The sequence below is a fragment of the Colius striatus genome, chromosome 23, assembly GCF_028858725.1.
Source record: "Colius striatus isolate bColStr4 chromosome 23, bColStr4.1.hap1, whole genome shotgun sequence".
In the NCBI taxonomy this organism is placed as follows: Eukaryota; Metazoa; Chordata; class Aves; order Coliiformes; family Coliidae; genus Colius; species Colius striatus.
Window position 1 is genome coordinate 339,822 of NC_084781.1, and position 23,931 is coordinate 363,752.

At 51.4% G+C, this 23,931-nt stretch overlaps 1 protein-coding gene across 3 annotated transcripts in view; it reads right to left on the reverse strand.

Annotated features, from left to right (window-relative positions):
- CDON (cell adhesion associated, oncogene regulated) overlaps positions 1 to 23,931 on the reverse strand; it is a 64,591-nt gene that overhangs the window by 11,762 nt on the left and 28,898 nt on the right. For 2 of the 3 annotated variants that reach the window (XM_062013952.1, XM_062013954.1), the window contains 9 exons: positions 22,502 to 22,771; positions 16,012 to 16,292; positions 13,140 to 13,314; positions 12,141 to 12,269; positions 10,566 to 10,772; positions 8,956 to 9,137; positions 7,248 to 7,353; positions 3,214 to 3,336; positions 1,042 to 1,269 (listed from right to left, as the gene is read on the reverse strand). In XM_062013952.1, coding sequence (XP_061869936.1) covers positions 1,042 to 1,269; positions 3,214 to 3,336; positions 7,248 to 7,353; positions 8,956 to 9,137; positions 10,566 to 10,772; positions 12,141 to 12,269; positions 13,140 to 13,314; positions 16,012 to 16,292; positions 22,502 to 22,771 — 1,701 coding nt within the window. The remainder of the gene's footprint in view (positions 1 to 1,041; positions 1,270 to 3,213; positions 3,337 to 7,247; positions 7,354 to 8,955; positions 9,138 to 10,565; positions 10,773 to 12,140; positions 12,270 to 13,139; positions 13,315 to 16,011; positions 16,293 to 22,501; positions 22,772 to 23,931) is intronic. The other variant, XM_062013953.1, reaches the window with a different exon arrangement.

Consider the following 23,931-nt stretch of genomic DNA (forward strand, 5'->3'; position numbering starts at 1 on the left):
CCCAGTTGACATCAGTTGCTACAGAGAGACTCCTACAACCAGGCCATTTGTACCATCACCTCTGCTATCTGCTACAAAGCACAGAAAAGCTCTCCTGGCCGCAGCTGAGGAGGCTCTCACATCCTGCAAGAAGTTTTGCTTCTTTTCCCTTTGTTGGAGAGTAAAGATGTTTAAAAATAACCCCAGGCTGAGGAAAAAGCAAGATTTCTGTGTGCACAGAAAGAGATTGTGCTGGGCAGAAGCTGTTGGTGGTACCAGAGCACCTCACAAAGGGTGCTTAAAACCCCTAGCTCAAGGGTCCTACTTGCAAACTGGCAAGTTTTCCTTCTTAACACCTCTCTAAAACACTTGGACTCCATTTTACTGTGAAGGGACTGCAAGGTAACAAAGTATTTATCCTCTGAGTGCTGCAAGCTCTTTTGCTTTCTGGATATATACAAGAGAGGGAGAGATCTGGGGTTTAAAGACTCCACGTTCTAACAAGTGCTTCTGATTACACACAAGTTCTGCTGCTGCAATCAGTGGGCACTTAGGCAGGTGCTTAAAGTTAAAAACAAGCTGAAGAAGTTTAGCCAGGAGTTTCCCCATACTGTTCTCTGGGTGAAACTGCAGCCCAGCTGTGCAGCAACACGGTGAGCACCACGGTAAAGAAATGGAGACGCTGGGCAACGGGGACAAGCTGCAACAGAAGAGATTTCACAGAAACACAAGGCAGAATTTCTTCCCTGTTGAGGTGAGGGAGCAGTGGCAGGGGCTGCCCAGATGGGCTGTGGAGGCTCCTTCTCTGGAGACATTCCAACCCAGCTGGATGAGTCCCTGTGTGCCCTGCTCTAGGTGCTGCTGCCTTGGCAGGGGGCTGCACTGGATGAGCTTTGCAGGTCCCTCTCAACCCTTACCATTCTGTGTAAGGCCAAGTCTCTAAATAAATGCCAGTTGGCTTTGAACAGGAACCTGCTTCCCATTCACAAAACACACTGTGAATGGTTACTGATTTTACTCTGATAATATTTTCATTGCGAGAGGAAACCCAAAGTAACTCACTGTGCGCGGCGTTCTGCTGGCGGTTCTTCCACAGGCACATGGCGATGAAAACGATGAGGATGAGGACCATGACACCCAGGACACAGCCCACAATCAGGTAGAGCATGTCCCCACTCCGGACAGGGCCGCTGGAGGGGCTCCCCACACCCCCTGCCACCCGGTCGGGGGCACTGGGGGGGGTACTCAGGTCTCTCACCGGATATTCGGACGCTCCCGGCGTGCGCTTCACTGCGTGAGGAGAGAGAAGTTCCAGGTACATCCATCTCAGTGAGGCTTTTCATCACAAAATCAAAACAGTTACTGCTGAGTGAGGATCCTGATGTCAGTATTAAAACCTATGAGGAGGAGGCCAGCTGTGATTGGGTAATAACTATTTGCCTCGGGGGAAATGGTGATTATCCAGCTCGCTGACCCTCTCATTGAGGTCACTCCTTTGAGCAACTCAGACACACGGGGCTAGAACTGCACTCGCTCCCAACCTGAAAGGGCACAAAAATCTTTCCACTCCCGAGGTCAGGAACAAACCACAATGTGCATTTCTGTCACCTAACAGCTGCCAGATGACCCACTCAGACCTGACGTGAACGCTGCTAAACCCGCCTGCAGAAGTCACCAAGAACTGAACAGAGAGACTGGAAAACAAGATGCTAGTTTAACCCAGGCATTCGATTCACGTTAGTGTTCAGCACAGCACAGCTGAGATTCAGGTTATTTGACACTAAAAACCTAGAAGAGGTGCCCTGGCTTGGGAGAGGAGCGGGTCAGAGAGACACGTGGAGATACATGAGAGAAGGTGGAACACCCCTGGAGGAGACACATTTTAAAGGCAAGATCCGGTACCAAATGACAGATTACATCTTGCCAGTTTTAAGAGGAGAGAAGAAAGTTCCTCCTTGCAAGAGGAAGATCAACCACACGTGTAGCCTGAAGCCCTGCAGCTCCCAACCCTTCTTTCAAAAGGTTTCTCTATTAACTCCACTAAACCTTGATGCTTCCGCTCCTACAGGGCTTGTTTCTTTCCCCCCTTCCCCTCAAAACCATTTTTTCATAGCCTTGCATTTGAAGTTGACTGTCTGCATTTTCCCCTTAACAGCTTTACTTGGGTTTAGAGATTAAAGGAGACAAGAATTCGTTGTGAAATGGATGTGACTGCTGTATCTGACACTTCCCTAGAACAGCACAAGCCCTGTGCCAGAGGCACGCGGGATTAGCGACGGAGGCAGCCAACATCACCATCAACTGCCGTGCTCTGCACTTACACAACGTGTCACGGAGCCCCAGAGACATAAAACAGACATACAAATCAACTCTGTCATCTTCAAGAGCAGGGTTGTCTCCTAAGGAGAGGCTATCAGCACGACAGAAGGGAAAAAAAAGAGGATGCAGGCAGACTATCACTCAGGGCAGGCAGATCTGCAGAGCTTTGCTCACAGCAAACGCCTGGGACTGCAATGGATCAGTTTCCACATGTTCAAAACAATCCCAGCTCAGGAAGACAAAACAATCCTCCAAAAACATTCCAGAAAAGGATGGTCTTTAGCGCAGCTGACTTGTTTTGCACTGCAAAAAAAAAAAACCCTCAACCTCTCACTGACTTAAACGGGGCAGCTGCCTCGTGCATGGAAGGGCCACCTCGCCCTCTGCTCTGCCCTCCTGAGACCAAATCTGGAGTATTGTGTCTAGTTCTGGCCCCTCAGTTCAAGGACAGGGAGCTGCTGGAGAGAGCTCAGTGCAAGGCCATAGAGATCAGGGAGTGGAGCATCTGCCTTGTGATGGAAGGCTGAGGGAGCTGGGGCTCTGCAGCTTGGAGAAGAGGAGCCTGAGGGCTGAGCTCAGTCATGTTCCAAATGCATCAAGGGTGGGTGTGAGGAGGCTGGAGCCAGGCTGTGCTCAGGGATGGCCAAGGACAGGACAAGGGGCAACAAGCTGGAACAGAAGAGGTTCCAAAGCAACACAAGGGGAAACTTGTTCCCTGCTGAGGTGAGGGAGCGCTGGCAGGGGCTGCCCAGATGGGCTGTGGAGGCTCCTTCTCCGGAGACATCCCAACCCAGCTGGATGAGTCCCTGTGTGCCCTGCTCTAGGTGGTGCTGCTCTGGCAGGGGGCTGCACTGGATGAGCTCTGCAGGTCCCTCCCAACCCTTAAGATGCTGTGACCCTGTGGTCCCAGCTCACCTTTGGTCTCGCAGATCATCACGTTGCTGTACTCGCTCTCACCACCCTCGTTGTAACACTGCATTTTAATGTCGTAAGATGTCTCAGGCTGCAGGTGATTTATCAAGTGCCATTGCTTCGTCCCTGCAGAGGGGGGAAGAAAAAGAGAAATCAGCTGCTCTTCCTCTCCTAGGGTTGAGACAGAATGAGGTAACTCTGTGTTAGGTGCAGGGGGTACTGCAGCTTCTCCTGGAAGCACAAAATCGTTATTAATGGTTTCAGGGCTTCTCTGAAATGGTTGAGACTTGCATCATTTTGACAGAGAGATTCACAGACAAAGCTGTTGATTGATTACCCCAGAACCAGTACCGTTGGGCAAAGACCTTTCATTGAAATGCTGGGGGTTTGGCATTTTTAGTTGAGCACCATTTGAATGCACCAGTGGTTCTGTGCCAAAGGGATGGGTTTGGGACGAGTTGTGCTCACTCCTGACAACTCGCAGGGCGAATAAGGAGGAAAAAACGGCGCAGAAAACACATCAAACACAGGACAAGGGAGGAAAAAAAGACTCGGGGCTGTGCTGAGGTTCTTTCTCTTCCAGCCTGCAGTCCCTGGGGACACCAGGTCCTGCCTGGAGCTGCCCCATTTTTCACAGGGAGGCTCCAAAGCGCAAAGAATCGCGCGTGTGTCTGATGGAAGGCAGCAGGAGCCGGCGCGGAGGCCGTGCCGGGCGCTGCAGAGACACGGCCCCAGCCCCAGCCAAGCAGCCTTCCCAAACGGGACGCTTTTGTCATCTCTGGCTCCAGGCCAGCTTTTCATTTAGACACCCTCCTGAAGCACTGAGCACTTGGATATAAATCACTCCCAGTTTTCACTTTCACGGGCTTTTGGGACAAATTTTAATAAACAGTGACTCCCTTTTTCTGGGGGGTGGGGGGAAGGAGTTTAATTAACTGTTTGAGTGCTCTTAATCCCTCTTGGAAAATACCACCTTGAACTGTTTCCACTGTTTCTAAGAAACTGTCATACCACCTACTGATTTAGCATTAATAAAAACAATACAGCCTGCTGGGTTGGTTGGGGGGCTGTCACCATGACTCCCCTCAAAACCTTTCCAGGACCTGAGCCCAGGTGCTGATATCCCAGCACCACCCCCCCCATAAAAAAAAAGGACAGGGGGTACCCAGGAGGATCCTCTCCTCAGTCAGGGTGGGGGCGGTTTAGGAGGGGACAGATCACACCCAGCCCCACGCCAGGCATCTTAAGTGAGGGCAGCCAAGCCCTGGCTGAAGCTGCAACAGAGCTTTCCCTAAATTGCAGAGCTTTCCCAAGATCCACACTCGGTTTTCCCGGTGCCCCCACCCCCAAGCATTCCTTTTGGTAATTACTGCACCGGGTTTTAGGTTTCCGCTTCAAACCCCTCAGTGGAACTGGAATCAGAGCAGGGCAGGCACTTCAAACTGTCCTCTCCGTGCACCATTAGCAAGGGAAAACATTCAACAACTGACATCAGACTGCATTTACATTTCAAATTCAATCTCCAGAATTCAATTCTCCTCCAAGCAGAGAAATCCAGACCATCAGTGCAGGACAGGGCTGGTCTTGCTTTGCCTAAAGCTGCTGACAGGTACCCAGGAGCCACCCGAGTCAGGCTTTAGGCTTGGGCTTTTGGGGTTGGTTTTTTTCTTTAAATAAAATCTGATTTTGCCTGTAGCAGCATTTTTAAGGGGGGGGGGGGGGAAGGAGAGTTTTGAATGTCTCAAGAGACAAGACTTAACAGGATCCAGTGAGGAAAGCCTACGGCAAGCACTTAGCTAATACAGGCATCACAACACTTTTTCCACAGCTCATGCAGTCATTTCAAGATAAAATTCCCTGTCAAAAAACAGACAGATTAATTCAAAGGTACTAGAGGGGGGGGGGGGGGGGGAAGTGAAGAACAAGTGATTTATAGCAAGAATACCTTAAGTCACATGTTTCTCCACATATTTCACATCGAACGCTTCCTATCACGGTGTAACTGAAAAGAGTTTGGGGTTCTTTTTCCCTTTCCCCTGAAAAGCTGGTTTAGGACAGCACAGTAAAGAAACGTTTTCAGTTTAAATATTTCCACCAAAGGAGTTTCTGTTCCAAGGCTTTGGCAGAGCAGAGCAGCTGCTAATGGTTTCAGACTGCCACAAAGAGTTCAATACACACACACACAGAGACACACGTGTGTGTGCTTTGGGGAGGGGGGAAACTCAGAAAGAAGCTAATTTCACAGCAGAGTGGAGCCCACTTAAGCAACTAACTGCTTAGTGTATAAGTTTTATAAACACACAAGCCCTGTGTAAAATACATTTACAGATGGAAGGTGCAGGCTGCACAAGCTTCTTGAAAGGAAGCCTCTGAGGCGAAGCTCTGGAGCTTTAAACAGCTTTCTAGTGTGCAAAAGCTTCTGTCACGCATCAAAGTAGCACGAGGGGTATTGTCCAGCAAGGGAGAAGTTTTCAAAAGAAAGGCCCATTCCTCTTGTAACTAAAATAAATGAGGGGAAAAAACACTAATGCCCGTCATCGAGTCCGAGTGAGATCACTGAGTTCCCTCAGCCCAAGCAATAAGGACATGAAGTAAAATGTTTTTTAAAGGGTTTTCCACTTCTGGACTAATATAGACATTATCTAATAACTTCTTCCAGGAAAATGATGATCTAATATGCACAGGGGGGGTGGGGGAAAAGAAGAAATAACCTGACTAAAAGGCAAAACGTAGCACAAACTCACTTGGGTTTGCTGTGGACTGCAGCACTTGCGGCTCAGAGTGATTTCCTTACTGCAGGGTAAGCAATTAAGGGCAACTACACACGAGGTAATACCTTGATTACAAAATGCATGCTGGGGTAAATCATTCCAAAAGGCAGGCAGTTATCAGTACCATCTGTAACCTGCCATCTACCCCGGGTCAAATCTCATTTACACCACTTCACTTTATGCTAAATCAGCCTCAATAGACCCACGCTAAGGATTTCCAGCAGTCTAATGAGACAAACTGAAAGCCAGGCCTCAGCTCCCAAGTGTCCACGTACAACAGGTTTCAGAAGGCAGAAACAAGCTCATGTGCAGGTAGAACCTGAGGTAGTGAGACGGCTACTTCTGTGAAATCACAGAATCACAGCACGGGAGGGGTTGGAAGGGACCTTTAGAGCTCATCCAGTCCAACCCCCTGATCAAGTAGCTCCCACCTAGATCAGGGGGCACAGGAACGTGTCCAGGTGGATTGGAAACCTCCAAGGAAGGAGCCTCCACACCCTCCCTGGGCAGCCTGGGCCAGGGCTCCCTCACTGAAACACTGAAAGGAGTTTAAATGGAACTTTTTGTGTTCCATCTTATGTCCATCATCCCTTGTCCTGTTGCTGGAGACAATAGAAAAAAGTGCTGCCCAAACCTCCCGACACCCACCAGTGAGATATTTGTAACTACTACTGAGCTCCCCCCTCAGTCTCCTCCAGCCTGACCAGCCCCAGGTCCCGCAGCCTTTCCTCACAAGGAAGATGCTCCAGTGCCCTGAGCATCTTGGCAGCCCTGCACTGGCCTCTCTGCAGCACTTCCCTGTCCCTCTGCAGCTGGGGAGCCCACAACTGGCCACAGGACTCCAGCTGAGGCCTCAGCAGCTGTGGCAGAGCAGAGCAAAGGGGAGCAGAAGCTCCCTGGCCCTGCTGCCCACACTCTGCTGGATGCCCCCAGGCTGCCGTTGGCTTCTTGCCCACGAGCCCACGTTGCTGCTCAGGGGCAGTTTCTTCTCAGCCAGCACTGCCAGGTCCCTCTCCTGGAGCTGCTCTCCAGCAGGTCACCCCCAGCCTGTGCTGGCCCAGGGGGTTGTTCCTCCCCAGCTGCAGGACTCTGCCCTTGCTCTGGTTGAACCTCAGCAGCTTCCTCTGTGCCCAACTCTCAGAGTATTGTGAAGGCTCAGTTTGGGAAAAGCAGTTCAGGTTTCACATAAACACAGCCAAGGTGGCTACAGAACGTTCCTCCCCACCAAGCAGCGTCACACAGCGTGTGCCTACTGCAGCCCTGTACCTTCCACGATATCCCTCTTGTAGTCGCTGTCGTTGTCGCTGTCCGTGGGCCGATAGTAGATGTAAAATCCTTGGATGGGTGTGTTGTTGTTGCTTGATGTGATATACTAGGAGAGAATTTGAGAAGGGGAGAAAAGCTTGTTGAGAAGAAACATTCTGGTTGACTCCTGCCGAGTTGTCTTATGCCCTTCAAACATGGACTCAGTGATCTCAGAGGTCTCTTCCAGCTGAAACGATTCTGTGATTCTATGGCAGGTTGCACAAGGACAAGAGACGGAGCTGGGGCTGACACTTTGCTCCCACACCACTTCCCCAACCATCAGTTGGGGTTTGACCAGGAACAGCCTGAAAATGTGCAGGATTAAGGGCAATGGAAAAGTGAAGAAGGATTCTGCTTCAGAAAGAGTTAAGGTCAGACTCAGAATCAGCCCAGGAATATTTTACTTGAAGCTATGCAGCCTCCTGAGGAACTTGAGGTTATTTTAAGTTTATTATCCTTAACATCTCTCCAGGCTGAGCTGACAGAGCAAACTAACACTGGGAAACCAACACGTTAAACCCTCCAAAGTACACCAGGGGGTTACATTTCAAAACAAGAGCAAAGAATTTCTGTGGGTTTCAATAAGGACTTTAAAGTACTTGTTTACAAAAGACGAGGTAACGGGAAAGGAAAAGGTCTCTCCAACGTGAAGCCTCTCCTGGATGCAAGGGAAGAAGGCAAATCCTAAATGCTTCCAGCCACCACAGCCTGGATTGACAAAAGCAGCGGGAGCTGCAGGAAACAAAGGCAACTCGCTTGCAACTCATGGCAGAACAGGGGTTTGGACAGAGTTAAGCCCGCTGGTGCCTCTCCATAGGTCTGTGCCAAAGCAGGTGGACTAAGGCCGCTGCAGCCTTTCACTGGAGCTGCCACAGTTGGGCTCACATCTGGTGTAACCCGAGGAGGGGGTGTGTGGCATCCCCAGGGAGCTGGGAGGGGAGAGTGGGCTGGAGGGAGGCTGGGAGACAGCAAAAGGGAACAAACTACTCACAGGATTGTCTCGAAGGGGGAAAAAGAGCTTGGAGAGGAAGAGCAAAAGCCTAGAGAACCATCTGGCCCATTAAGTTGCTCAATTTGGGCCATACAGACACAAAATATCTTTGTCCTCTTATAGAATCGTCATGGTTGTAAAAACCCTTGAAGCTGCTGCAGTGCCAGCCCTGCCCTCACCCTGCCCAGCCCAGCACTGACCCACGGCCTCAGCACCTCAGCCCCACGGCTTTGGGATCCCTCCAGGGCTGGGCACTCCCCCAGCTCCCTGGGCAGCCTGGCACAGGGCTGACACCCCTCTCAGGGAAACAGTTCTGCCTCAGCTCCAGCCTCAACCTCCCCTGGGGAAACTTGAGCCCATCTCCTCTGGTCCTGTCGCTCATTACTGGGGAGTAGAGACCGACCCCCAGCTCATTCCAGCCTCCTGTCAGGGAGATGCAGAGAGTGCTCATGTCTCCTCTAAGCCTTCTCTTCTCCAAGTTAATCACCCCAAGGTCCCTCAGCCACTCCTCATTAGACCTTTTCTCCAGGCTGTTCTCTTCTGTTCATCTCTGAGGCTTGGGGGCAGGGGCGGATCCACCACTCACCGCTCTACAAACAACTCTTACTCCTTGACTGCCAGGAACCAGAGGAACCCAACGCTGCAAGGGTGAGTAGCACAGGAGCCAAGTGCACCTACCGTCCACTTCAACATGATCTGCGTGTCGCTGACGGCCTCGGTGTAGGCGATGTGGGGCCCGGCGATGGGGCGGCTGGAGAAGCGGCCGCTGAAGCCGGCCACCTCGTAGGGCCGCGACGCCGCGCTGCGGGGACTCTCCCCACAGCTGTTCACGGCCATCACCCGGAACCTGTACGTCTGGCCTTGGCAGGAAAAGCCAAAAGAGAGATGGGGGTTGTAGGAACAGGAGGATTCAAGCACAACAACTAAACACATTAGGAAACGCCTTTTGCGTAACATCCAATTAGGAGGGGGAAAACCCCACATGTAGGACTGGGTTAGGACACTGAAGGTAATTCACTCCCAAAGCTGTTCCATGCAGAGATGGAAATGCCTCCAGCTGCAAACACGTGGGGCACCCAGGAGATGGTGGGAAAGGTACCTGCCACCATCCCATCCCCCTGCTCTCGCCCTCAGATCCTGGGGGAAACCAGAGACCAGACGAGACGCACCTTTCTCTTTTTGCACTGAGTGCTTACTAGCAGGACAATTAAGTTAAAATAAGCAATAACACACAACCTTATGGACAAAGTACTACATTCTGATAGGCCTTCTTTTTCTTTCTTCCCACTTGGAAAGCCTGAAATTGACTTGAATTTGTGTAAAGAGCATCTGTTCCACACAAAATACCCACCCAAAACCACCCAAAAAACCCCCCAGCAGCAGGACAGTCCGAGCAGAACTTAAAATGAAACAAACAACAAGTTGATACCAAGATGCTGAGGGGACTGGAGCATCTGAGAAGACTGAGGGGGGAGCTCATTAATAGTTACAAATATCTCACTGGTGGGTGTCAGGAGGTTGGGACAGCACGTGTTTCTGTTGTACGTAGCAACAGGACAAGGAGTGATGGGATGAAGCTGGAACACAGTTTCATTGAAACGTAAGGAGAAGCTGTTTGAGTGTTTCAGTGAAGGAGCCCTGGCCCAGGCTGCCCAGGGAGGGTGTGGAGGCTCCTTCTCAGGAGGTTTCCAAACCCACCTGCACACGTTCCTGAGTGACCTGATGTAGGTGGGAGCTGCTTCTGCAGGGGGGTTGGACTGGATGAGCTCTAAAGGTCCCTTCCAACCCCCACCATTCTCTGATTCTATTCTGTGATCTTCCTTGTGAGGAAAGGCTGCGGGACCTGGGGCTGTTCAGTCTGGAGAAGACTGAGGGGGGAGCTCAGTAATAGTTACAAATATCTCACTGGTGGGTGTCAGGAGGTTGGGGCAGCACTTTTTTTCTGTTGTCTCCAGTGACAGGACAAGGGGTGACAGGATGAAGCTGGAACACAACAGTTCCATTTAAACACAAGGAGAAAGTCCTTTGGTGCTGAGGTGAGGGAGCCCTGGCCCAGGCTGCCCAGGGAGGGTGTGGAGGCTCCTTCCTTGGACATGTTCCTGTGTGACCTGATCTAGGTGTGAGCTGTTTCTGCAGGGGGGTTGGACTGGATGAGCTCTAAAGGTCCCTTCCAACCCCTCCCCTTCTGTGACTGTGAGTTGCAGTTACTCTCTCAGCAGGAGTGCAGTCACCTAAGCAAAAGACAACAGCAACCGCAGCGGAGGCGAAGGGAAGATGGTTTTTAATACCTGGCTCCAAGTTACGCACTTCCACGGACAGTTTGGAAGGAGAAATGTTGTCGGCTGCAACGAGCCAGTCGCTGTTTCGAGCCAGGCGTTTGTACTCCACTTTGAAGGCCGTGATGGGGGAGCCACCGTTTGCTCGCGGGATCCAGGTGACGTAGGCGGACGACTCGGACGCCGCGGAGATCGTCGGTCGGTCGGGAGCTTCTGGAACTGAAGGGTGAAATGCAGGGACAAGGGGATCGGGGTCAGCTGCAACTTCGTTTTCTGGAGCAACCCGTTTTAACAGGTTGCTGCTGATTAAATTAGACTTCATGGATTAACAAGGAGAAGCTTAAAGCCTCTTGTAATAACTCCTCCCCTCCTCCTTCCAGAAAAGATGATGAAGAGCAGAAAACAGAGGAATCAATTACTTTATCAATACCATCAGATACGGTGTTGCACTACCCCAGTCTACATGGAAACAGAAACACATATGAAGTGAACAGGAAAAGTCTGATAAGCTCTTTATAACATCCCCCCCTTCCAAATTGCCCCATCTCCAACGAGACATTGAGCCACTCACACTAACAGGAGCTGTACTACTGGTAACAGAGAGCAATCAAAGCATGCCAGGAATGATATACTTACTGCACTCACTGAAAGGTACAGACAGCAGTGGGACAGAGAGAACAGAAAGAGTTAGTAAACCTGGTGATAACCACTCTGACAAGCCATAAGGCTTCACTAAACTAGCTTGTATTTATCAACACGGAGCTGGGTGAGAGCAGGAACTGAGCAAGGAACAGCAAAACCTCTACACTCTTTTGGCTTGACCCAAACTTTAGGTTTCACCTTTGAGGTTTCACCCTCTGTGTAAATTTGCCCAAACTCGGTCCAGAAGTTCAAAGGCTGTTGTGATGAGATAAAAAGGACTGTAAAAATGCAGCTTTCACTGGAACCCAGGCCAATAAATCCCAGCTACTGGGAAGTGGTTGGATCTTCTCACCATCACAATGCTTATCCCCAGGACACCACAGGAAAACATTCAAAACAAGCCACTCTGAGAATTCAGGACTCCAACACTAGCATCTCCCACCTGCCTACTTCCTCTGGATTTTTCATGGGGGAAGAGAAAACCAGAGCAGTTAACAAAAAAGGTGGGTTACAGATGGAAGGCTTGTAATCTGAGAGCCACACACGCAGCTAACAGCATCCTCAGAAACGTCCCGTGCTCAGGGCGGGCATTTGCTACACTCATGGCTTCAAACAGCCACTGCAGGTTCCAAAGTCTCTAAGAAACAGCACTGACTCTACATTGGTGTGGAAACCTGAGGTATCAAGGCAGGCACTTAAAATGCTGACTGGAATGGAATGAGATTATCTTTCAGTTCACCCCAAAAGCAACTTTCCCCTCTGGAAACATAGAGAAGAAATCCTCCAAGAGAGGAAAAACACCTGTATCACAGAAGCTGAGCAAGTAAATAGGAAACACAAGAGGTAACAGAGGCATTGAGAGCAGTGGTAAGCACAAGGTGACTTTGGTGCATGTGTCTGCAACGCAGCTTTCAGCACACATCACAAAGCCTCTGTAACACCAACCTCCGCTGTGCCGAGACGGGTCTGGAAGGACGACACCAAAACTGTTCGTCCCTTCGTGGATGACAGGATGCTTTGGAATGCCCACTGGTGGAGAAGGAGCCTGGGTGTTTTTTGAAGCTGATGTTCTCTCTAAGAAAGATTTCACAGACAGTGTGTCAGCTCAGGGATGGGATAACTGAACGCCGTTTGTTGCCTCACACACACGCTCAGTGCACAGGACTCGCTACAGCACAGGGGACCGAGGCCTTGACTCTGAATCACAGGCCAGCCAGGAAAGCATTCACAGAATCACTGTGGCTCAAAAAGATCTTTAAGATAATTGAATTCAAGCCCTCCCCACTCACCCTGCCCAGTCCAGCACTAACCCCTGGCCCTCAGCCCCACGGCTTTGGGATCCCTCCAGGGCTGGGCACTGCCCCAGCTCCCTGGGCAGCCTGGCACAGGGCTGACACCCCTCTCAGGGAAACAGTTCTGCCTCAGCTCCAGCCTCAACCTCCCCTGGGGCAACTTGAGATTGTTTCTTCTTGTCCTGTCATTCATTACTTAGAAGAGACTGATCTCACCTCACTGCAGCCTCCTGTCAAGGAGTGTCAGAGAGTGCTGCTGGTTGCCCTCAGCCTCCTCTTCTCCAGGCTCAACACCCCCATTCCCTCAGCCCCTCCCCAGCACCCTTGTGCTCCAGCCCCTTCCCCAGCTCTGTGCCCGGCTCTGGCCACGCTGCAGCCCCTCAGTGTCCCTGTGGCAGTGAGTGAGGGGCCCAGCACTGACACAGCCCTGGAGCTGCAGCCTCCCCAGGGCCCAGCACAGGGGACAATCCCTGCCCTGCTCCTGCTGCCACCCCACTGCTTATCCCAGCCAGGATGCCCTTGGCCTTCTTGCCACCCTGGGCACGCTGCTGGCTCCTGCTCAGCCGCTGTCAATTAACAACCCCAGGGCCTTTTCCAGCAGCCAGCTCTGCAGCCACGCAGCAGCACTCAGGGAGCACAGAGCTGCACCCACCTTTGCTGGTGCGGAAGGTCAGCATGGCAGGCTGCCCTTCGCCTGCAGTGCTCCTCGCCACCATCAGAACTTCGTACAGGCTGGAAGGCTCCAGCTCAGTGAGTCGCAGCTCGTTCTCGCTGCCAGGGACACGCACTGTGTGCCAGCTTCCCACTGCACCAGCGCTGTCATCCAGCTGCACGGGGCAAGGAGAGAAAGCTCAGTGTCACTGAACTGCTTAGAAGGCAACGTAGTACTCAGCACTTTCACAGCTGAGCATCCACGGGGCCTGTGGCACTTGCTAAAACTCCGTATCTATGGTTCATCTCCAAGCGCTCCCGGCACAATCAGCACTTTGGAAGTTACCTTCATGGTGCTCCTCCAATAAACTCCCCTTATCTTCCCCTCTCTGTACACACATGTGCACTTATCTTGGCGAAAACAACCCAAAGAACCAGGGCATTTTCATTCACAGTCAAAACCAGCAAGAAAGCAAATGATTCCAAATGCTTCAGTCAGCCTCCATCTGGCAGCGTGTGTGACGTTAAAGGGCTGCACCCAACACCCTAATGAGAAAGACATTCCTGTACTTCAGCATTACTGTCTAAAACGGGCAAGAGAAAGCATGCCTTAGTTATTTCCTGAGGTTGGAGAAGAAGTTAGCAGGGAGACCGAAAATTTGGGGTTCATCAGAGCCACGCTCCCTTATTTTGTGTCTGTTTTTTCCAAAAGGGACCCACTGCTTAACTGAACAGTGAAGTCTCCAGCTCCATTTGAGAAAGGAACGAGATCCAAGAGAGGCTCTTAAGGCTTGACCCTTGCAGGAAAACATTATCCCAAATCCCAAAGGAAAAGACAAAGATTGTACCAAAAATAAACTGCTAAACAGTATAAGGCTTTAATAAAACACGTGAAGCAGAGCTAAAGGCTGCGGGTCACGGCCACGGTGATGCCGGAGGTTCTGCTCAAGTGTTTTCTTCTGAAGCGACCACTCAGAGGTTAAAGGAAGCTTTAAAGAGGGGAAATCAATAAAATGACTTGACACAAAGAGAACACCAAACCTAGAACAAAAAAGCCATGGTGAACTCCCTACTGAGAAATGCACCTGACATGGCTAAGGATTGTTTGGAGTGAAGGGTGAGCATCACAGAGGGCAAAGAAGTATTGAAAGCTTTCAGTGCTGACGTGAAACAGCCGCCTTTGGATGAGCAGTTGTAACAAGAGGCCTTGGCACCAGGTTTTCAGGAACTGACAGGTCAAAAAAAATACACATCTCAGCATTGCCTCCAGGCAAAGACAAGATCAGGATGTAGAGGATTAAAAAGCTTGTGAGAAAACAAACCAAACAGCTTTGCCGTGGAGAAGACTGGTTCTGCATGGAGGAACGGGCACAGGCATTGCATGGTTGTCATTTGAATCAGAACAGAACACTGTTGACATGCCAGGTTTAAGGACAAGGCAGGTATCAGCTCAGGAAATGTTAGTTTAGCTTCATATGTGGGTTCACCTTTGTATAGGGGCCAGTTTTATTCAACTTCTTAATCGATCACCTGGGTGAGGGGACAGAGGGACCCTCAGCAAGTTCCCTGCTGGCACCAAACTGGGAGCACTGGCTGATTCCCCAGAGGCTGAGCTGCCAGGCAGTGAGAGCTGGGCAGGCTGAGAGCTGGGCACAGAGGGAGCTGCTGAGGTTCAACCAGGGCAAGGGTAGAGTCCTGCAGCTGGGGAGGAACAACCCCCTGGGCCAGCACAGGCTGGGGGGGACCTGCTGCAGAGCAGCTCCAGGAGAGGGACCTGGCAGTGCTGGCTGAGAAGAAACTGCCCCTGAGCAGCAACGTGGGCTCGTGGGCGAGAAGCCAACGGCAGCCTGGGGGCATCCAGCAGAGTGTGGGCAGCAGGGCCAGGGAGCTTCTGCTCCCCTTTGCTCTGCTCTGCCACAGCTGCTGAGGCCCCAGCTGGAGTCCTGTGGCCAGTTGTGGGCTCCCCAGCTGCAGAGGGACAGGGAAGTGCTGCAGAGAGGCCAGTGCAGGGCTGCCAAGATGCTCAGGGCACTGGAGCATCTTCCTTGTGAGGAAAGGCTGCGGGACCTGGGGTTGGTCAGGCTGGAGGAGACTGAGGGGGGAGCTCAGTAACAGTTACAAGTACTTAAAGAGTGGGTGTCAGGAGGAGGAGGTGACACTTTTGTCTGTTGTATGCAGTGACAGGACAAGGGGTGATGGGAAGAAGATGGAACACAAAGAGATCCATTTAAAACATAAGGAGAAGCTGTTTGAGTGTTTCAGTGAGGGAGCCCTGGCTCAGGCTGCCCAGGGAGGGTGTGGAGGCTCCTTCTCAGGAGGTTTCCAAACCCCCCTGGACACATTCCTGTGCCCCCTGAGCCAGGGGAACCTGCTTTAGTTGAGCTGGATGAGCTCTGGAGGTCCCTTCCAACCCCCACCATTCTGTGGTGTGTATTTGCTAACTTCAGTCTAACAGCACGTCTTTGGGACAGAGTAGCAAAAGCTGCCATATTAGGCTAACACTCTGCTTATTTTCTGATCTCAAGTGTACCCAGATCGAAGTTCATGCCCATGGCTGCATTTTTAACATCACTGAAGTTGGGTACAACATGTCCCAGAGCCACATTCCCCAGAAACCACCAATATACCATAAAGGAACTAAAAACCTGAGCTCTGCTGAATAAGTCTCACGACAAACCAGACAGAGCAGTGTGCTTGTGACCAACTCCAGCCACTCCTAAAAAGTAGCTGCCTGCATGGTCAAGGCAATGTTTGGCTTCAACTAGACTCTACATTCTCTCTGGCCTGACACCACGGTCTCGTTAACACCAGCATGGCAATAATCAGAAGCCTAAAGCAACGAAATCCATCTGCTTCAAAGGCCAGGGAGTTACCTTGCGGTACTTGACAAAATAGGCGTTGATGGGCGAGCCCCCGTCGCGGCCTGGGCGCCACAGCAGGTTGTACATGTCAGGTTTGAGGGTCTGTGGGGGGCTGAGGATGATGGGGGCTTCGGGGGCAGCGGGAGAGGTTCTGTCGGTGGCGGCCGCATCCGAAGGCGGGTCTGTCGGAGGAGAGCTTGCAAACGACGGCTCTGCACCGAAGTCCCCGTCGCTTTCCTGGCTCTGGGCAATCTCCAGGGGAGCTGCTGCTTCCAGGGCAGTTTCTGAAGGCACTGTAAAGGGAGGAGCCTGGTTACATCTTCAGCATGATGTGCACTCACCCAGTGCAGAGGGGACTAAATCACTTCAGAGAGTCATTTCCAAACAAGCCCCGCTTCAAAAAGCCAGTTCAAGAGCTGCCTTGCACAGACCTGAGCCTCATGCAGAGCTACACCAGCTATTTTTTCAGGACAGAACAGCTTGTTTGTTTGTTTGTTTTGGTTTGTGGAGTTCTTTCACTGTAGCAAAGAGAGAAAACCTGAAAGGCAACGTCTGCAAGCATGGTCTGATGGGGATCTCTGATCAAATGGATCATTAAGGGTGAGGGAGCCTGGCCCAGGCTGCCCAGGGAGGGTGTGGAGGCTCTTTCCAAACCCAGCTGGACACGTTCCTGTGTGACTTGATCTAGGTGGGAGCTTCTTTAGCAAGGGGTTTGGACTGGATGAGCACTAGAGGTCCCTTCTATCCCTTCCCATTCTGCGACTCTGAGATTAAGCAGTGGCAAAGCACGTTAAAAGAAAGCCAAAGCCCCCACCCAAACCGTAGCTAACACTTGTGACACAAGCAGAGTAATTTTAAATGAAGTTCAGTCATACAAGGAACTTTTCATGGCCTGAACTGGTGTGTGCACAAGAGGACATTCTCCCACTACAGCTTCTGAGGCTTTAGCTGTAATTTCGATCAGCTTTGGGAGTTGACTGCTTCATTTGAAGCTTTATGTCAAGTACAAAACTGAGTTTACGGGAGATTTAACATGCAATTTAATCCCAACACCTTTCTAGCAATCCTGCTCTAGCCTCTTTCATCCTATTTACTCTGCCTGGTCTGAAAGAAACACCCACATGTAATTACATATAATATCAGGAGTTCGAAAGAGGCCACGAGACAAAAGCAGCAGCACTGTTTGGCTGACACAGGGCTCAGCAGCATTCCAAGGCAGGAAAGGGGTGGCAGGTTGGACATCTGAGCTTATCCAGGACATGTAAACGTCAGTGCTCAAAGCAAAAAGGTTTGGGAAGGAGGGCTCCTCGAGGTTGCAGCCAGATGTCCTTATCCCTGCCCGTCCTTTCAGATTTGTGTAGGTTTATGTTATGTGCCAGGGTCTGGAAGGGGAAGGGAATGAAGGGAACTTGGTTTACAAAACAAACAAATTCCTTGGTAATGTAAAGCCTAGGCAGTGTTAGCCTGGCTGACTCGGATTCCTCCAAACCTCCATTAAAATACCAGCAGCAAGTGTGGCTGCTATTTTTGGCCACTTTCTAAAAAGATGGGAAGAGAAGGAAAGTCCTCTTTTTATTCCCCCTCGACTGAAGACACGCTCTCAGCAGCATTCCTTGTTTGTTTCTGCCTATTTATTTAGCAATACCACAAAAATGGGGAGACTGGAGAAGGGAACAAGGCAGGGAGGATGTCCTCAAAGCCACATGGGGTTTGCTTAAAATGTCACATGCCCCCAAGCAAAAAAGCAGCTACAACTGTGAGTGAAGCAGCAGGAAGAGCGACGAGCCGCCGCGTGTGAAGATTGGAAACAAATGCCCGACCCTCTGGGGAAGGCAGAAGGCCCAGAGCATCGTGGTGGACCCGGAGGATTTGTGGGTGGGCACGGCCCAGGGGGGAAAAATGGACTCTTGGGCAGGGGAGAAGTAGCTGTGGTTGAGGCTGGTGACAGGAGACCCGCAGCCATGGCTGTGTTTATTGCTGGGAGAGGGGAGGCGTCCACAACCCGCCAAGAGTTTGTGTTCTGGCTTGGGAAAACAAGCCCCAGGGAACAATTTCCATTCAGCGCCTCAGAGCTGGGCTCTTTTTGCTAAGTTTGTGGCATAATTGCTACCCATCTGAGCCAATCCACCAGCTCTCACTGCTGGGTCATTATGCAACAGCTTCAGCTGCTCCTCGCAGTGCCATCGCTTTCCCCTTAGCTGCTGGAGATCACTCTTCCTTGGATAACCCAGCTCCTCAGCACTGAGTTGGGTCAGACCGATCTTGTTCAACATCTTCATCATTGATCTGGGTGAGGGCACAGAGGGACCCTCAGCAAGTTCCCTGCTGCCACCAAACTGGGAGCACTGGCTTATTCCCCAGAGGCTGAGCTGTCAGTCAGTGAGAGCTGGGCAGGCTGAGAGCTGGGCATAGAGGGAGCTGCTGAGGTTCAACCAGGGCAAGGGCAGAGTCCTGCAGCTGGGGAGGAACAACCCCCTGGGCCAGCACAGGCTGGGGGTGACCTGCTGGAGAGCAGCTCCAGGAGAGGGACCTGGCAGTGCTGGCTGAGAAGAAACTGCCCCTGAGCAGCAACGTGGGCTCGTGGGCAAGAAGCCAACGGCAGCCTGGGGGCATCCAGCAGAGTGTGGGCAGCAGGGCCAGGGAGCTTCTGCTCCCCTTTGCTCTGCTCTGCCACAGCTGCTGAGGCCTCAGCTGGAGTCCTGTGGCCAGTTGTGGGCTCCCCAGCTGCAGAGGGACAGGGAAGTGCTGCAGAGAGGCCAGTGCAGGGCTGCCAAGATGCTCAGGGCACTGGAGCATCTTCCTTGTGAGGAAAGGCTGCGGGACCTGGGGCTGGTCAGTCTGGAGGAGACTGAGGGGGGAGCTCAGTAATAGTTACAAATATCTCACTGGTGGGTGTCAGGAGGTTGGGGCAGCACTTTTTTTCTGTTGTCTCCAGTGACAGGACAAGGGGTGATGGGCACAAGCTGGAACACAAAGAGTTCCATTGAGACATAAGGAGAAGCTGTTTGAGTGTTTCAGTGAGGGAGCCCTGGCCCAGGCTGCCCAGGGAGGGTGTGGAGGCTCCTTCCTTGGAGCTCTTCAAGCCCCACCTGGACACGTTCCTGTGTGACCTGATCTAGGTGGGACCTGCTTTGGTCCCTTTTTTTTTGCAGGTCCCTTCCAACCTCTACCATTCTATGATACTCTGATCAAAGGCCATAGGCCCCCCAAATCTGACAGCAAGCAGAGAAGGACCAAATGTCTCAGATTTGGGCATTAAAGGAATATATTCATAACTTTTACTCATATTTTCCACAATATCCAGTATTTTACAGTTGGATGTCAAGTCTCCCCTATGGCTGTCTCAGTTTGAAGGCAAAGAGCCCTCACCTTTTCAGCTTCTCCTCCTGCAGACACTATTCCCCACCCCTCTGAACCCACCTGCTGTAGTTCACAGTGCCTTTCCTTGTTCTACACCCTCTCTGAAACAGGGGTGCAAACATACAAGCAGCTCCTAAGCCTGGGCCTGCATGGCAACAGAGCAAACAGATCACATTCCCAGGCCTCGCTTCCCTGCTGCTGAAACCACCAGAGGATCCTCCCTCCTTATGAGCTCTCCGAGTGCCACAACAGAGGCTGGGAAATCACTCTGCAAACTTGAGCTCCGCATCTCAGCCAAGTCACCTGTGCCTGGCAAGTCTTTGAGGTCACCCTAACACTCTTCAGAGGTGCTGGGCATCTCTGTGAGACGGCTTCAGCCAACTCTCTGCTATGTCATCCCCCCATCTGCAGCAATATTGTGTCAGGTTCTGGGCCCCTCAGTCCCAGAAGGACAGGGAGCTGCTGAGAGAGTTCAGCACAGGGACACAGAGATGCTGGAGTGGAGCATCTGCCTTGTGCTGAAAGGCTGAGGGAGCTGGGGCTCTGCAGCTTGGAGAAGAGGAGCCTGAGGGCTGAGCTCAGTCATGTTACAAATGCATCAAGGGTGGGTGTGAGGAGGCTGGAGCCAGGCTGTGCTCAGGGATGGCCAATGACAGGACAAGGGGCAACAAGCTGCAACAGAAGAGGTTCCAAAGCAACACAAGGGGAAACTTGTTCCCAGTTGAGGTGAGGGAGCAGTGGCAGGGGCTGCCCAGATGGGCTGTGGAGGCTCCTTCTCTGGAGACATTCCAACCCAGCTGGATGAGTCCCTGTGTGCCCTGCTCTAGGTGCTGCTGCTCTGGCAGGGGGCTGCACTGGATGAGCTTTCCTCTCTCTCTTGTCTTTTACACTCACCTGCCTGCTACTCAGACCTCCTGGGACATATTTTTTGCTCCTTCATTTCCATTAGATTAAAGTTCTTTTGGAGAATTAACCCCATGTTTAGTAGTTCTAGGAAGCTATTGCCATGCATGCAAAAACAGCACAACTGTCTAAAAAAGACTTCAAAGCAGCACTGTGGCTACAGGATCCTCAGGCTATCATCTTACATTTTGGTGGTTTCTCACTATGATGGCAGCTTGAGTTGCCCTGCCCACTTTTAAACCCATGCAATGAATCACACTGTGGAACAGATCCAGCAGAAAGGGGAGGGGGAAAAAAAAAAGAGTAAAGATATATTTCTCAGCCAAATGAGCTCCTCAATGTGTGCTTACAGAAGGCAAATTAGGGCAACAAGCTCCTGAGGCTGAGAGTTGGTTAGATGGATCCTACTACTAAAGAAATGCGCTGGAATCATGGCTTAAGTCATTCAGGTGTATGGAAGTGCTACCTGACAGCAATTCTTGGTTAAAAAAATGTTTGAACATGGCTTTTGGCACGGTGGGAAACTGTTTCAAAACCTTAACAGCTCCCAGGAACTACGTAAGGACTTTGATATCAAAACCAAATGCCTCAAACACCCTTTGCAGCATCAGCAGCAGCTGCTACAACATACACCAACAAAAGTTCATAAACAGGACGTTAAAAACAAACTTACTGCCATGAAATTCTGAGGCAAAGCAGTGGGGGGATTCTATTTGAGAAGAGACTGAACTCTGGGATGACAGTTAGTTTTGTGTTTCCACTTAGCAAGGTCCAACAAGAACTTACTTACAAAGCCACGCAATGGAATTGCCTTCTTGAGGTTTCTTCTCTTGTTACTCCTCTAAGTGAAGCTCTAAGCAGAGATCCAAGTTATATACATGAGTTTTCAAGGTGGTGACAAAGGACTTGATATACAGGCCCACTTATTAAATTCCACTGACCTTAAGTCTCACTGACATCCAGCTAAATTTACTGCACTGAGAAACCCCACATCACTAAACCTCTGCATCTTAGTGCTTGTGAAGGGAACTTGAGGGAGCTTGAACCCATTCTTATCACAATGGGAAGGAAGGAAGGAAATACCTCTTTCCCATCTTGCTTTTGGGATAGGAATTGTCTTTCCTAGTAGCAAGGTCAAGAAACACACACAAAAAAAAAGCTACCCACAAAGGTTTTATCACACATAAGAATGCTGAGTCCACATGACACACACAGCCCTTCCTCCCCTGCCTAAGGTGGAACAGAGGAACTGGTCCACAAGGCCAGCTCAGCTTCATTTCCCTGGGACAACTACACTATGTTCCTGGTGTTAATTTCTTATCTGGAGACACTTCTCACTTACAACAGGGAGCCAGCTGTGTAATTTTGTATTTCACACTTTTCCCCACCATCCATCAGAGCGATGCTCGCAGGTGGAGAGATGACAGCTGGCCTAGAACCTTTGCCTAGGGGGAAAAAGCCTACAAAGGATGAGTATGGTTAAGGAATAGGACACTTGATGCTAAAATGAGTCCATACAACTAAAACAAAACTCATGCACACTTGTTTTCAAACATTTTCTAGGTGATCCAGCATTAGCAGAGGTGTTGGATTAGATCATCTCCAGAGGTCCCTTCCAAACACTACCATTCTGTGATTTGAACAGTTATTTCTTCTCCAGGCAGCCTCTCCAGATTTCCTCTCCAGACTGAAGAGACCAGCTGAGACATGTGCTTAGAAAAAGGTGATAGAGAACTACACTCAAACCATACTTCACATCTTCCAAATAATAAAGACAAGGGAGGCAGTGCAGGCAGGACTGGCTTGGCCCAGGTCACAAAATATCAGCTCCACCAGCCTCTGGCTACCTCATGCTCATCTTCATTGGTACAGAGAGATCAAAAGCTTCATGTTTTAAAGTAGAAGATAAGGAAGATGTGTAACTCCTCGTAGGTCAATAGTGCTGAGACACAGTTCACAGAATCTCAAGGGTTGGGAGGGAGCTGCAAAGCTCATCCAGTGCAGCCCCCTGCCAGAGCAGCACCACCTAGAGCAGGGCACACAGGGACTCATCCAGCTGGGTTGGAATATCTCCAGAGAAGGAGCCTCCACAGCCCATCTGGGCAGCCCCTGCCAGGGAAGAAGTTCATCCTTGTGTTGCTTTGGAACCTCTCTGTTCCAGCTTGTGCCCACTGGGGGAAGGGAACAAAAGCCAGAACAAAGTACAAAGGTTTCAAGTGAGTTCTCGAGGGGCTCGTACCTGGCTGGACACGGAGCCTGCCGGTGGACTGCACGAAGCCGAGCCCGTTGGTGGCCACGCACTGGTACAGGCCCGAGTCCTGCTGGCTGAGGCCGTGGATGTGCAGGCGGTTTCCCGCCGGGACGTGCCGCGCCGAGGGCCGCAGGGGAGCGGCGTTGTGCAGCCAGGCCAGGCTGGGAGCGGGGCTGCCGCGCGCCTCGCACCACAGATGCGCCGTCGCTCCGGAGGCCACGCGTTGGTCTTGCAGCCCCTTGGTGATGGAGGCGGGTTCTAGAGAGGGGAATAACTTGATGTGAGCCAGAGGGTGTGGATTGTTGCCTAAGTCCCCGTTTTTCAAACAATACCTCACAGAATCTCAAGGGCTGGGAGGGACCTGCAGAGCTCATCCAGTGCAGCCCCCTGCCAGAGCAGCACCACCTAGAGCAGGGCACACAGGGACTCATCCAGCTGGGTTGGGATGTCTCCAGAGAAGGAGCCTCCACAGCCCATCTGGGCAGCCCCTGCCACTGCTCCCTCACCTCAACAGGGAACAAATTCTTCCTTGTGTTGCTTTGGAACCTCTTCTGTTCCAGCTTGTTGCCCCTTGTCCTGTCCTTGGCCATCCCTGAGCACAGCCTGGCTCCAGCCTCCTCACACCCACCCTTGATGCATTTGGAACATGACTGAGCTCAGCCCTCAGGCTCCTCTTCTCCAAGCTGCAGAGCCCCAGCTCCCTCAGCCTTTCAGCACAAGGCAGATGCTCCACTCCCTTCAGCATCTCTGTGTCCCTGTGCTGAACTCTCTCAGCAGCTCCCTGTCCTTCTGGGACTGAGGGGCCAGAACTGGACACAACATCCCAGCTGTGGGCTCAGCAGGGCAGAGCAGAGGGGGAGCAGAACCTCTCTGACCTACTGCCCACAGTCCTTCTAACCCAGCCCAGGCTGCCATTGGCTTCTTGCCCACGAGGGCCCATTGCTGGCTCCTGCTCATTCTGCTGCCCACAGCACCCCCAGCTCCCTTTCCCCTACCCTGCTCTCTGACAGTTCACCCCCCAGCCTGTGCTGGTACATGGGGTTGTTCTTTCCCAGATGCCAGACTCTACACTTGTCTTTGTTGGATATCATTAGATGTCTCTCTGCCCAACCCTCCAGCCTGTCCAGCTCTCGGTGGATGGCAGCACAGTCTCTGGGGTGTCAGCCACTGCCCCCAGTTTAGTGTCATCAGCAAACTTGCTGACAGTGCCTCTGTTCCCTCATTTCCTCTTCTGTTCCAGCTTGCTCCTGTCGCCCCTTGTCCTATCACTGGGCATCAGTGAGCACAGCCTGGCTCTTTACATATTGATAAACATTAAGGATTTGAATGTTTTCAGGATGTACATACTCATGCTTCATTGACAGCTCCTGTCACTGACCATGTTCAACTTCTACACATCATAGAAGCTAAAACGATTT